General features: G+C 32.7%; 1 protein-coding gene across 1 annotated transcript in view; it reads right to left on the reverse strand.

Annotated features, from left to right (window-relative positions):
* The window catches only part of LOC127723848 (uncharacterized), a 373,964-nt gene extending 361,088 nt beyond the window's left edge, over positions 1 to 12,876 (reverse strand). The window contains exons 1-7 of the mRNA XM_052230569.1: positions 12,421 to 12,876; positions 8,656 to 8,849; positions 8,035 to 8,150; positions 7,303 to 7,462; positions 6,386 to 6,460; positions 2,216 to 2,449; positions 1,406 to 1,609 (exon numbers count right to left, since the gene is read on the reverse strand). Coding sequence (XP_052086529.1) covers positions 1,406 to 1,609; positions 2,216 to 2,449; positions 6,386 to 6,460; positions 7,303 to 7,462; positions 8,035 to 8,150; positions 8,656 to 8,849; positions 12,421 to 12,625 — 1,188 coding nt within the window. The 5' untranslated portion in view covers positions 12,626 to 12,876. The remainder of the gene's footprint in view (positions 1 to 1,405; positions 1,610 to 2,215; positions 2,450 to 6,385; positions 6,461 to 7,302; positions 7,463 to 8,034; positions 8,151 to 8,655; positions 8,850 to 12,420) is intronic.
* Positions 12,877 to 15,707: the final 2,831 nt, after the last annotated feature.

The raw sequence follows: 15,707 nt of genomic DNA on the forward strand, positions 1-15,707 counted from the left end.
CTCATCATCCCGGCAGCAGGCTGTCCCTAAAATCATAATCAAATCAAGTATGTAAAAAACTCATCATCCCGGCAGCAGGCTGTCCCTAAAATCATAATCAAATCAAGTATGTAAAAAACTCATCATACCGGCAGCAGGCTGTCTCTAAAATCATAATCAAATCGAGTATGTAAAAAACTCATCATCCCGGCAGCAGGCTGTCTCTTAAATCATAATCAAATCAAGTATGTAATAAACTCATCATCCCGGCAGCAGGCTGTCCCTAAAATCATAATCAAATCAAGTATGTAATAAACTCATCATCCCGGCAGCAGGCTGTCTCTAAAATCATAATCAAATCAAGTATGTAAAAAACTCATCATCCCGGCAGCAGGCTGTCTCTAAAATCATAATCAAATCAAGTATGTAAAAAACTCATCATCCCGGCAGCAGGCTGTCTCTAAAATCATAATCAAATCAAGTATGTAATAAACTCATCATCCCGGCAGCAGGCTGTCTCTAAAATCATAATCAAATCAAGTATGTAAAAAACTCATCATCCCGGCAGCAGGCTGTCTCTAAAATCATAATCAAATCAAGTATGTAAAAAACTCATCATCCCGGCAGCAGGCTGTCTCTAAAATCATAATCAAATCAAGTATGTAAAAAACTCATCAAAGATACCAGGTTTAAAATTATCTGTACCAGACAGGTGTTTGTTTACATGATATTTTTACTCATTGGTGACACTCCTACAAATAAAACAAATGAACGGAAAATGAAGTTGAAGAGCATTGGGTCAACATTTCTGAATTGTGTCAATTGCCCCAAAAGCCATATATGCCTTGTGGGTATAAAAACCAGTGTTTTGCATATTTCAAACATATTTGACAACCTCAACAAAAATTATGTAAAGCTTGTGAAAATATGCCTAAAATACAAATAAAGGGCCTCAATTCTTTTAGACCCCAACCATCCATGACTTAAATTTCCATTTCATATATTTTTTTCAAAAAATTCAAACACACCCAATTCATTTGAGTGCCTCTCGTCCACCATCAGGATCAATATTGGATGTTCCAGCTCTTAGATACAAATAAAGGTCCAACAATTTAAATATCTGTATTGAATGCATTAAATTCTGAATATCATACCATATTTTCTCTCGTATAATATGCAGTTTTACCTAAAAGAATAGTTTGTAGAGGGGATGTATGTAATACACAACTGTTGACATTTTATTTAGTTTTTTTAATTTTTTGTTAATAATATCGGTTTTTTTTTCTTTTCTTTATTGTATGCATTCAAGACGATTTTCATTTTTTTTTTTATTTATTTGAGTAACCCAAACAATTAATACTAATATTTTTACACTTCATTCAAATGTCAATAAATTAGTTTACACACAATTAAATTATTTCTATACCTGCATTCTGATACTAGCAATACGCTGCATATACTGTGATGCCAAGTGAGCCTTTCTGTCTTCTTTACGTTGGGCTAGTGCCACATACAATGGTTTGGCTACCACAATCCTACCATTCATTTCTGTGACTGCCTTAGTGGCCTCCTCTGGAGAACTAAAACACACAAAACCAAATCCTTTGGATCTTCCACCTTCTGTCATAACCTGAAAGTAACATTGAAATAAAAAATATTAAAATAAATAAGTGCTGTTCTATTAAAACATACATAATATCAAAAGATGGCATTTTGAAAATGGGGTAGCCATCTATAGTGGCAATTTTGGAAATTCACTTACATTTTTCAGTAGAAAAGCATAGTTGACACCCACCTATAGTTGAAACTTTGACCTTCCCAATGTATATTTATATGGTACATCCCTTAAATCATTTGAATACTCTGTATATCATACCTAAGTAAGTGCAAACTGTATCAAAAAGGCAAAAGAAGAGAATATGTAAACTAAAATGTCATAAATTAACATAAACTCTATTAAAAGTGACTGAATAAAGAAAATAAACTGAAAATTATTTTCAAAATTGCTAATTCTGCACTGATAAAAAATTTGCATTATTCATAATAGCAGTTTTATGAAAATCTGGTATACATATATGGCAACAAATAGTCAATTTTTCTGCATTTGAGTGGCGGACAGAGAAAGTTAAGCAGAATAGTGAATTAAGTGCTCACTTCATTCATTTTGGAAGATTAATTGATTGTTGATTGTCAATTGTTCTCCGTCCTAAATTATTTGAATACTTTTCCTACATACCTTAGCACTTGTAATGGTTCCAAACTGAGAGAATTCCTTCCTAAGTCTTTCATCATCAATGTTGTCATCCAAATTCTTTACATACAGATTAACTCCTTGGTATCTATTAATTCTCTCCATTCGGATTCTCTCAAATTTGTCCTTAAGCTCTGCTTGTCTCTCAGCCTTTTTCTGTGCTCTGCCAGCAAACAAAGTCCTTTCGTGGATGTTTAAACCGTTCAAATCTTCAACAGCCTATTAAAAATCACACATATTGTATTTTCTTCATATGTTGTCAAAAGCTATTTAATTCAAAAAGCTGAAACAATGTACTAATTTTAAGTGTGCCTGTGCAGCAAACAATTAAAAAGCAATGTTACTGTAGAAAAATGTTCATTTATAGGTCACTCCTAAAAGATTGTTCTCTTAACATGTTGAAGAGAAGCCCTAGAAAAATTTTGATTTCGAACCTGGATCATTCAGATTTTTTAGGAGTTGCAGAAAAAAACACCTAATTTTTCTAAATCTACATGTCTTTAAACGGAGTTCTTGAAATATTTGTTTTCCTGGTGGTCATTGATGAAAATCTGCTGGTCCTCAAGCATTTTGTAAAGCTCACTATTATTTCTTAGGTAAAAAAAAAATATATGTCTGTTTACGGTTACCCGACCGTCCCTACTTTTAAGCGCCGACCCTAAGTCATTTTATTTCCTTCGTAAAGTGAATAAAATGCTTCGCTGGGGCGCAGCTTGATACGACCGCAGAGGTCGAACCCTGAACAGTTGGGGCAAGTATGGACACAACATTCAAGCTTGATACAGCTCTGAATTTGGATTGTTATTAAATATTTGACACAGCATAGGTTTCTGACACAGAAAGAATGTGGTCTAAGAACTTGAATTTTTTTAATTTACCTATTATGGTCCAATGTCCAAAATCAAAATACATGGTTAGATTCAGCATATCAAATAACCCCATATATTCAATTTTTGTTAAAATCAAACAAAGTTTAATTTTGGACCCCAACTTGGACAAACTTGAAAACTGGGCCCATAATAAAAAATCTAAACACATGTTTAGATTCAGCATATCAAAGAACCCCAAGAATTCAATTTTTGCTAAAATCAAACTAAGTTTAATTTTGGACCCTTTGGACCTTAATGTAGACCAATTTAAAAAACGGGACTTAAAATTAAAAATCTAAATACACGGTTAGATTTGGAATATCAAAGAACCCCAATAATTCAATTTTTGATGAAATCAAACAAAGTTTAATTTTGGACCCTTTTGACCTCAATATGAACCAATTTGATAGCGGGGCCCACAAATAAAAAATCTAAATTCATGGTTAGATTCAGCATATCAAAGAACCCCATATATTCAATTTTTGTTGAAATCAAAAAAAAGTTTAATTTTGGACCCCAACTTGGACCAACTTGAAAACTGGGCCCATAATCAAATATCTAAACACATGTTTAGATTCAGCATATCAAAGAACCCCAAGAATTCAATTTTTGTTAAAATCAAACTAAGTTTAATTTTGGACCCTTTGGACCTCAATGAAGACCAATTTAAAAAACGGGACCCAAATTAAAAATCTAAAAACACGGTTAGACTTGTCATATCAAAGAACCCCAATAATTCAATTTTCGATGAAATCAAACAAAGTTTAATTTTGGATCCTTTTGACCTCAATATGAACCAATTTGATAGCGGGGCCTACAAATAAAAAATCTAAAAACATGGTTAGATTCAGCATATCAAAGAACCTCATATATTCAATTTTTGTTGAAATCAAACAAAGTTTAATTTTGGACCCCAATTTGGACCAACTTGAAAACTGGGCCCATAATCAAAAATCTAAATACATGTTTAGATTCAGCATATCAAAGAACCCCATATATTCAATTTTTGTTGAAATCAAACAAAGTTTAAATACTGGACCCTATCTTGGACCAACTTGAAAACTGGGCCCATAATCAAAAATCTAAACACATGTTTAGATTCAGCAAAGCAAAGAACCCCAAGAATTCAATTTTTGTTAAAATCAAACTAAGTTTAATTTTGGACCCTTTGGACCTCAATGTAGACCAATTTAAAAAACAGGACCCAAAATTAAAAACCTAAATACACGGTTAGATTTGGAATATCAAAGAACCCCAATAATTCAATTTTAGATGAAATCAAACAAAGTTTAATTTTGGACCCTCTTGACCTCAATATGAACCAATTAGATAACGGGGTCCACAAATAAAAAATCTAAATACATGGTTAGATTCAGCATATCAAAGAACCCCATATATTCAATTTTTGTTGAAATCAAACAAAGTTTAATTTTGGACCCCAATTTGGACCAACTTGAAAACTGGGCCAAAAATCAAAAATCTAAATACATGTTTAGATTCAGCATATCAAAGAACCTCATATATTCAATTTTTGCTAAAATCAAACAAAGTTTAATTTTGGACCCTTTGGACATTAATGTAGACCAATTTGAAAACTGGACCCAAAATTAAAAATCTAAATACACTGTTAGATTCGGCATAACAAATAAATAAATGTGATCAAAGATTTTACAAATCTAATGCGCCATACTGTGCAATTAAAGATTACTTCTTGAAATTTTTCAATATTTGAAATTTGAAAAAATAATAATATTTGAAGAATAATTCTTTTTAATTTCTGAAATCTGAAATGAGAAAAAATTGGCCCCCCACAATTTCTTTTTATCCCCCCCCCTTTTTCCCCCCAAAAAATTCTTTCCCTCAAGATATGGTCATAATCTCAATTCAAATTTCCAATGGAGTTGGCAACCATAATTACCCATTTAAATTTACCATAGTGCTAACTTAATCTATTTTATAATAGAATTAATAAAAATATAGTGTCAAATCTTTCATATGGATTTTTTTGTAAAAAAAAAAGATGAAAACATTTGCAGATATTTTTACTGGTCTTCCTTTATAAATATGCATTTCTTTAAACATAATTTAAAAGCAGTGTAAGGGAAGTAACCAAAACGTTGTATTTGGATTACCTCCCTTACACTGTTTTAGATTATCTTTATTGTTCATTAACCATTACTTTATACATAATTTAAAAGCAGTGTAAGGGAGATAATTTCAATGATGTATTTGATTTATCTCCCTTACACTGCTTTAAATTATGTTTTGTACTAAAGTATTTGTCCATTAACCAGGACAACCTTGTTTTTCCCCCTTTTTTGCCCCTAATTCCTAAACGGTTTGAGCCATAACCCCCCAAAGCAAATCCTAACCATCCCTTTGTGGTATGGAAACTTGTAGTATAATTTCAGAGAGATCCATACACCGTTCCACAGTTATTGTCTGGAAACTAGAAAATGCTCATTTTTGGCCCCTAATTCCTTAACTGTTGGTACCATAACCCCCAAAATCAATCCCAACCTTCCTTTTGTGGTATTTAACCTTATGGTCAAATTTCAAAAAGATCCATTCACTTAAACTAAAGTTAGAGTGCGAAAACCAATATGTATTCGGACGACAACGCCGGACGACGACGACGACGACGACGCCAACGTCATACCAATATACGACCAAAAAATTTTTTGGCGGTCGTATAAAAATAAACTGAACTCGTGTCTAAAGCAAAGTTAGTGTTGCAAATAATATAAATCAATTGCCTGATACATCCTAATGTTCACAATGGTGAATATGACAGCTGTTTTAAGGAAATTTGCAACTCGTGTGATGAAATAAACACTTTGCCGCCATTTTTTCCAAAAGAAATAATCCAATCATTAAAAATTTGAGTCAACTCGGCCCATGATCAACTCGGACCACGACAAGAGGAAAGGCATGAATCAAAATCATGTCGCAAAAAATAAAATGGAAATACTGACCTACCTACCCTATTTTTTAAAAGTATGTAACCTTAAACAGACATATATTTTTTTTTGACCTTACACAAAATACCAAAATTCCATTTCAAAATATATGTGGACAAAACCTTAGGACCACCACTTTTTGAGATTTCTGCTCAAAGGGTTTTGTTATAAGACCAGAAATAATTTTATCAAACAAGATAATAATTACTTTAGGACTTGAGCTGATTTCATTGACGAACCTGAATTTTAATTTTGTAGTTCATAACTTGTATATGTGATGTACACATTAGGTTAAGCTACTTTATTGTTAATTTAAAGTAACCTACCTTTTCTGCTGCCTCTGGTTCTTCATAACTAACAAATCCAAATCCACGACTTTTACCGCCAATGTCAGACATGATCTGTCAATAAAAATAATAGTTATAATCTTATATCAAAACCATAAATTTTCATAACCATCAATTAGTTCCTCACCCTTCAGGAGCACCTGACACTTTCCAAGATTTTAACGGGGTTCCTATTGCTGTCTTTAGTTGTCTATGTTGTGTTTTTACAGTTATTTATTTACCTTTAGAGAGTGATTTTAAACTAAATCACCATGAGTGTACTGTACAACAATCATTCAACAAAATTGTTCCATCTATATAAATCAAACTATCTTCTAACCGTTGTTCCCTTCTACAGTTGGAGTTTCTTTTAATGTCCAACCATATAGTTCCCATAGCAAATTCATGTATCAAAACAGAAACACAATCTAGAGGGTCAGACTAATATTTTCTAATAGTTGAATCCTTTTATCGTCAGAAATATTTTTAACAAGCATTCTGAGAGTATTGCATGGCAATACATAGTCCCCTATCGTTTAAAAACTAATTGTACTGGAACAAAATGCTAACTTGATCTATAACTTGTCATGGTGTGAACTAAATAACAAATATCCAAGTCAATATCGGCAAGCATGACGAAAAAAAGTGTGGAAAACTGACTATTTAAGTGAATTTTCTAAGTCCAAGGACCATCGGTAGGGGACTAAAAAGTCACTTCCAACCAATCTAAATTTAATTTTGGAATACTCATACAACTTATAAATTGCCCTTTTATCTATATACAGTGGCAGTGAGTGAAGGCCATGAATCACAACATTTTACCTGGCCACTACCACAAAATATAGTGGCAAATCTTAAAACCACCATACAAATCAAAACAAACTATCATCATATTCACAGTCTATAATAGCTCATACCTTAACACTTATAAGTTTCCCAAATGGTTCAAATATATCTTTCAGTTCATCCTCAGACATATCGTCACCAAAGTTCTTCACGTAGACATTGTTAAATTTCTTCATCTTGTCTCCAAGAATTTCTAGACGTTCCCGTCTATTCATGAATCGTCCTACAAATCTAGAATAAGAAAATATTTAATAAAGATGGTATGATTATAAACTGCTTTAAAAGACTAAACAGCATTCAAACATTTTAACTTATGTGCACCTACCAAACACTATTCAAGATACAGTTTTTAATAAATGGATAATGTGTCCATGGGAAACATATGATGCCCCACTTGCATATAACGTTTTAAAGGGATATAAATCAAGAATGGTAAAATTAAACTAGTAATGACTTTTGGGGTAATAAGCATTGTGTATTTTAGCAATTAGTCCATTTGTAAAGGAACATAACTCTAGATCGGTAAAAGTGACACCACCCAAATTCAAAATTGATCTGTGTTTTGTGGTAATTAGCACTGTGTACAAGTTTCATAACATTTCGTTGAGACAAACTAAAGTTAGAGACAGGAAACTTATTTTGGGACGTACGTACATACAGACAAGGGTAACACTTAATGCCCCTTCTGCTACTACAGGGGCATAAAAATGAAGAAATAAAAAGCTCAGCATTTTCATCTTTTTCACAGTTATTAATTTTCTGATAAACACTATACACAACGAATGATTACAAAGAAAACTTACACTTTCTTTCCATTCAACAACATGCCGTTTACTTTTTCAATAGCATTTCTGGCTGCTTCCTCAGTTTCAAAATGTACAAATCCGTATCCACGGGATCCATGCTCGTCACAGACAATCTGAAATTGATGTTCCAAAACTTACACGAGTTAAATATCTTATCAGCATGCAGTGCAAGCCTAGTTCTGATTATAATCAAATTATGAATATAAATTTGAAAATTTCATTTGATCAATTATATTTTTAAATAATTGATGGAAGTAAATCATATATATAAAATGCTGTATTTTACAAAAATCTTTAGACACCTTATTTTTTCATTTTTATTTTTGCTGTGGTCATGTGATGTCCCTAATATGGTACCCAGTTATTTTTATCTGTGATTAAGGGGATACCCAACACTTAAAATGGATTTGACTCCTTTAATTTTCACAACATAAAATATTTACTTTTGATCTGTCAACAAAAATATAAGAACCACACAATTTACAGGAATAATTTCATTGATTTGAATATATTGCAGTTTGATTAAAACATTTGGCAGATTTTTAAATAGTTCATTCCCTTAGGTGTTCTGTAACCCCTCAATGTAAAATAAAATCCATTATTAAACAGTTTTCTTACCTTACAGGATAAAATATTTCCAAAGGCAGAGAAGGTATCGTATAATGCCTTATTGTCAATGCTTTTGTCAAGATTCTTGATGAATACGTTGCCAACACCAGATTTTCTCAGAGATGGATCTCTTTGAGACCACATGATTCTTATTGGTCGACCTTTGATGGTGTCAAAGTTCATTGTGTCAAGAGCTCTCTCAGCTGCAAAAGATACATGAGTATGTTCACACCTTCACGAGTATTTTGCATACATGTATTTTGTGTTCAGATTCTTTTTCAAAAATGACATTTACAATCAACCTGATTACATAAATTAAAGTTTTTACAAGTTTATTTAAACCTTGAATTTTATATACAATTACTTGATAGTCAGTGAGGACAATTTGACAGTTTTCTTTTATACATGCATATTATGCATTTGAACTGTTTGATAAGACATTTGTACTACATGTACATTTTGTTTGTACTACCCACTTTTCATGTACATTTGTACATGTATCAAAAAGGGAAGGTTAATGTCCTGTCTCAAAATGGCACACCCTGGATAGTACAGTTGAATCTCAGAGAAAGAGAAAGGCCAAAATGGCTATTCATATTTCAATGCATCAATTAAATCTAACCGTTTTTAAAATTTTTCTCATTTATATAAACATCACCATTTACACATGTACAATGAAAAGTCTCAAAAATGTAAATTTAATTACATTTCATATCATACATGTACATGTATGTAGGTGGAAAGAGTGCACTTTCTTTTAATCACATTTTGCAAGTGGGGCAACTGGGAGAAAAGTCTGTTAAATGCATGATTTTTTTTATTAGTTATTGGCTTTGAACTAGCTGTCAGTAACTGTGAGTACTCTCAGATCTGTACTGTGTGTCTTTTTTTTGTTGGGATGTACAAGTACCAGTCCACGTCCACTCTGTGTTTTTGCAAGATGTATTTCTATTCGTATCCATCTGATGAGTTAAGCCTTTTCAACTGATTTTTATAGTTTCTTATGTTGTACTGTTAAACCACTGTCCCAGGTTAGGGGAGGTTGGGCGCCTCTAACATGTTAAACATTGCCACATTCTCAATGTGCCTGTCCCAAGTCAGGAGCCTGCAAATCAGTGGTTGTCGTTTGTTGCTGTGTTACATATTTGTTTTTCGTTCATGATTTTGTACATAAATTAGGCCGTTAGTTATCTCGTTTGAATTGTTTTACATTTGTCATTTCCTAACCATTTATAGCTGACTATGCGGTATGGGCTTTGCTCATTGTTGAAGGCCATACAGTGACCTTTAGTTGTTAATTTTCTGTGACAAATACTGGCTACTAAGGGCCCTAATATCCATGTACTGTAAACAGGGAAATTTTCGCAGCAGTTTTATTTTCGCGGTAAGAGTTGAAATGCGAAAAAAAACTACCGCGAATGTTTCAAGGAAATCCAAACACGAAGACCATACATGAACGTATGTCAATAGGATATGCAGAAGGCTAATTTAAAACATCGGTTTTACAGACAACAGATCTATACCGCAAAATATAACTTTATTTCTGAAGGAAAGTCAGTGTTAGATATCAAAACTTTAACTCATGATAGTAGTCTTCACGCTGAGTGGCAGCCCAGGCTTGTAAAATTGCTCTTGGGCCTGTGAAAATCATATCTAGAAGTCAACAGAATCTAACTAAAAATTTTCAAAAATTGAGCTCCGGGCCTGCAGATTTAGCAGTTCATCGTGAAGACTGTGATAGTCCTCATTAATCAAAGTGGACATTACGGATATTGCTCAATAAACAACTATTGTTACAGTTATGTAAATGACACCTGTCAATTAGTTTTAAAATGATTACCCATTGTATCTGCTGCACAGATCAATCAGATTAAAATATTAACTAATAAGCAGTAATTCTGTCAGCATTTAATTCACTCTTAATTAGGTTATTTTTCTTTGTTTATTGTGACTGTGTTTTTAAAAGCAAACATAACTAATAGTTTTAAATGTGAACTGACAAAAAGGAATTTTGATTGGTTTTATCACTTGATTTAAATTCATTTATTAACACTGTACAGTTTCCAAATCATTTATGAAAAAAACTTACATAGGACACCGTCCGGGACATCGCGAATTCAAAACCATGGGAATCTAAATTTTGTTGGTAAATCGCAAAAAAAAGACGGCATGAAAATTTCCCGCTTTACAGTAATATCCGGAGAAATAAAAAATGTGTGATCCAATATGTTGCAGCCAAAATCATATTAAATGTTTAGTCAGATATGTTTTTTGCGTTCCCATTTGTTAACAACTAAATAGGTATTGTGCCCACAAATTATCTTTATAATTTTAAACCCTCATTTCATCATTTAGAAAACCATGGAATTCTTTTAAAAGCATCACTACTTTTGTGTGCATTTTTCACATATCATGCAATAAATACCAGATACAAAGTCTAAACTGAAATTGGTTTCGAGGAAAATCTTCAATTTTCTTGATTTTATATTATCTTTCCACTACAAAAGGGTTGGTCCTGGACATATCTACAAAAATCCTTTGCAAGAACAATGAGAATGCAAGATATATTCTTAATTACAGGTGGGGTTAAAACAAAAGTATGGGCAGATCATATGTTTTCGTGCATCATATGAATTCTTATTATGCATGCTTTTTCAATGGAAATTGTGTTTCACAATGCAAAAACCCACGAGACGAGGATATCGACCAGCATTGCAGGTTTTGTTTTGCCTTTGGCGTCATATATAACAGATAAAATTATTGCATTGTATGGTATTGTTTCAGTGGGATTGAATTCCTATTCTTTTTCGGTGGGGCGAGTTGGTCGGAGGGGAAGCAAGTTAACTCGTACCATTGCAAACTCGTACCAACGTAAGCTCTTACCACTGCGAAGTCGTACCATTTAGAACTCGTACCATTAAACATATATTCCAGTGATTCCGAAGGTCTGTCAGCAGCCTTTTACCATTTTTTTAGATCAAATATAATGCCAGTGGCAACTAAGAAATCTATTTATAAACACCATCTCAAGGGACGTACATTGACAGCTGATTGCTTTATTTACATTGTCTCGCATTGTTGAACAAGGTTACATCCAATGAACGATCATGGCTAAGTTTTTGTCAAATTGAAAAGTAAATATTGTTTGCAAACTTTTTTTTAAATACAAATGCTTGACTGTACCTTAAATCGGGAATGCATATATATCCAAACTAAATTATTAAAGCAGTAAAATCCAGAAATCAAACGAATTCCCTGATCACGTTTTCTTTTGTTGACAACCATGTCACATGTACACTTTTGGCGGGAAAAATACTGGGGAAACACCTATAACAGATAACACTGTCTGGTTATTTACAGACACTTAAAATAAACAGCTGAAATAGGAGTGCCAGGAAAAGAGTTAAACTTGGTATATATAATTCCTTATTTACACACCATTTGAATGCATTTAAATAAGTTGGTACGAGTTTACAATGGTTTGAATTTACCGTGGTAGGAGTTAGCAGTGGTACGAGTTTGTTTTTAGTGGTACGAGTTTACAATGGTTTGAATTTACCGTGGTACGAGTTGACATTGGTACGAGTTTGCAATGGTACGAGATAACTATAATTCGGTCGGAGGCAGGTTGACTTGCTACCACCGACAATCTGTCAGTGTCAGGTCAAATGACTGTGAAATTGAAATATATGAATATCAACATTTAAATACATGGAAATGTAAACTTGGTAAATGGTCAGTGCGATAACAGATATACAACTCTGGAGATCTTACCATCTGCTGGCTGCTGAAAGTTGACATAAGCATAACCAAGCGAACGTCTTGTGATCATATCTCTACAGACACGGATACTGAGGACTGGACCTGCTGTTGAAAATTTCTCAAACAACATAGCTTCGGTGACATCTGGGTGAAGATCTCCTACATACAATGAAGCCATTGGGTAACTTGCACCAGCTGGATTGATATTAGTCGTCATTTTCAGAGGTTAAAATATGGCGCTGTTGATTGCTAGAAGAAATAAGGTGTTTTCGCTTCTGTTCTATCACAAACCTACCGTTTCAGTAGTTTTTTTAAGAGTTTTGTTACTTTTTCAATTTTTTTGTATTTTTTAAAAGTTTTTACGCTTAATTTCTTCCAGTTTAAGTGTTGTGTGAGACAACTTTTCGCACACAACACACGGCAACCTCACGATTTGAGAAGAGGGATAGGAGAGGTAAATTACCGCGATTTATATATCATCTGAAACCGGATAATCCTACACTAAAATAATCCAACAATATCGAAACGAAATCGATGTCATCAAACCACTGGCAAGTTATCATTTTCTACTCTTTGAATATTTTTGGAAACTTTCAGTTTTATTTTTGTATTTACTATGAAGAATTATTCTTTATTGAAGGAAAATTTCCAAAGAATTTCCACACAATTTTTTTTTAAATTGTGACGTGTAATATTACTACGCAAATTTAACGGAATTATCTCCCTTATAATCCACGTGTTTTACGGTCATGTATATGACGCAATTTTATTTTAATAACATTTTTAACAGCATGTCAATCTTTTCATCCTGATCCCTATTGTTTATGGTCATTGAATTGACCAACAACATTTCCCGCGGGGATAGTTATTAGATGTTGACATAATAAGTGGAACACGAATCAATGCATGACCACCAATGGTCCGAGATCCTCAGCCCTGAGATTTTAGAAGTAAAAAAAAAAGTTTTTTTAAGCAGACAATCTTTTTTATTAAACTGAATTCATTTATTTTAGATCTATATTTGTTTGACTTTGCAAGAGCTGGAAAATATAGTTAAGAGACTTGAAACTGACATTTGCTTTATATCAGGTTGGCAGGGTTGCATTTCTCTACTCAATAAAAGGCTTACTATTTTGGGGGTCCTTTTAGAATTTTTGGATAATTCTATAAAATTAAATGATATTTATGAATGATTGCAAGGTGGCATAGATACGGTGTTGTGTTAATTTCTATGATCTTATAATTTTGAGAATAGACCCAAATGAAAAGAAAAAGTTTAAATTATAATGTTTATAAAGGCAACAAAAACCCCTCAATGTAAAGAGTCAGCATTTTCAATGGTATTCACTCTTGTTTATGACGGGTTTTGTGTTGCTCAGTCTAAAGTTTTAATTCTATGTTGGGTAATTGTAGACTGTTGTTTGTCTTTTCGTCGTTTTTCGATTTTTGCCACTGCGATAAATCCAGTTATCAGTAAAAGACAGAAAACAGATTTTCAAAATTTTACTCTCACTGTTCTTTTGATCATACAAAAGCTTCTTTCCAAGTTTTATTAAATTTCAAGAATCTTTTGTGCATTAAAATTGGTTTCGTAACCAGAGGCGTACGTATATAGCTTCCCTTGACTGAGACAATGAGATAACTCACTCGATCACTATTTTTTTTACAAAAAAAAAAAAAATATGAAGATAAAATGTACAATTTGTATTTCGTAGTATGATGATAGTTTTAAACATTTGACTTCTCTAAAGTTTACACCAGTATTTTCCTTCTAATCGTAAGACAGATTGAAAGAATTGTTTCAACTTGATACAAATATCCATTAGCAACTGACATATATATATATACCTATATATTTAGTCTCTGATGCATGATTTTTTATTATTAATTGTTTTTGGCTTTTAACTAGCTGTCAGTAACTGCGAGTACTCTCAAATCGTACTTTCTTGTTTATTTGACCTGTTGATACTAATTGTAATGCTTTTTTGTTATTTAATGTTATTCAGGGTTATATCTTGTCTATATGTACCAGCTTTGATAAGTGTTTGGTATTACTATAAATTTTCACTTCTTAATTCGTACTATCAACATCAAAATTATTTATTTTGTTAAAATATTTCCTTTCTCTATTTGAACTGTACACGTATACCTAACAACAAAATTATTTTCATTTACCTGTGTTTAAAGTAATTGCAAATGGCTGATATTTTTATTCAAGCATATTGTTTTTCTTAAATTGTTTAACATTTCACAGCGGTATAACATGTTACTTTTATCATTCTTCCCTTAGTTTATTTATTTTGTATTTATATTGTATCATAGATCAAATTTATTTGTTCAGTGTATGTTCACTGGTGTTAATATGTCTTTTGATTGAGTTAAGCCTTTTCACTTGATATTTTATAGTGTGTCTTTCTATGTTGTGATGTTACTGACACTATTGTTTCAGATAAGGGTGAAGGTTTGGTACCATTTAAACGTTTAAACCCGCTGCAATTGTTTTCACCTAGCTGTCCTAAGTCAGGAATCTGATGTTCAGTAGTTGTCGTTTGCTGATGTGGTTCATAAGTGTTTCTCGTTTCTCGTTTTTTATATAGATTAGACCGTTAATTTTCCCGTTTGAATGGTTTTACACTAGTAATTTTTGGGGCCCTTTATAGCTTGCTGTTCGGTGTGAGCCAAGGCTCCGTGTTGAAGACGTACTTTGACCTATAAAGGTTTACTTTTATAAATTTTGACTTGGATGGAGAGTTGTCTCACTGCGGCACTCATACCACATCTTCTTATATCTACTAACTAATAAATACAAAGAACAAAAAAGGTTTTTTTCAACTGATATCTTAGAATCATCTTAGCAGCAATATATATACAAACTTCACCTGCTTTAGGCATATACATTTCCCAACCCATTCGGTATTGAAGAGCTTGCAGCTGCTACTGAGACTTTATAAAACGTCACCAGTGCATGAGCAGAAAGTTGATGAACCAGGATTATGTCAAAGAACGTCTCGTCCTTTTTCTAAAATTAAAAAGGTTCATCGGAAGATACCAAGGCATTGTTAATAGATATTCCGTATCAACTTCACAAACAATACACGATGGTCTTGAAGTGTAGATTCTAGGTACTGACGTTGTTTATCATCTAAATTACATGTCTTACAGGTTATAATGTTCCTTTTATTTGTCTTTGTACATTTTTAACATTTACAGTTTATATAAAAAGAAGATGTGGTATGATTGCCAATGAGATAACTCTCCACAATAGACCAAAATGACACATAAATTAACAGCTATAGGTC

This window comes from Mytilus californianus, unplaced genomic scaffold (genome assembly GCF_021869535.1).
Source record: "Mytilus californianus isolate M0D057914Y unplaced genomic scaffold, xbMytCali1.0.p SCAF_13, whole genome shotgun sequence".
In the NCBI taxonomy this organism is placed as follows: Eukaryota; Metazoa; Mollusca; class Bivalvia; order Mytilida; family Mytilidae; genus Mytilus; species Mytilus californianus.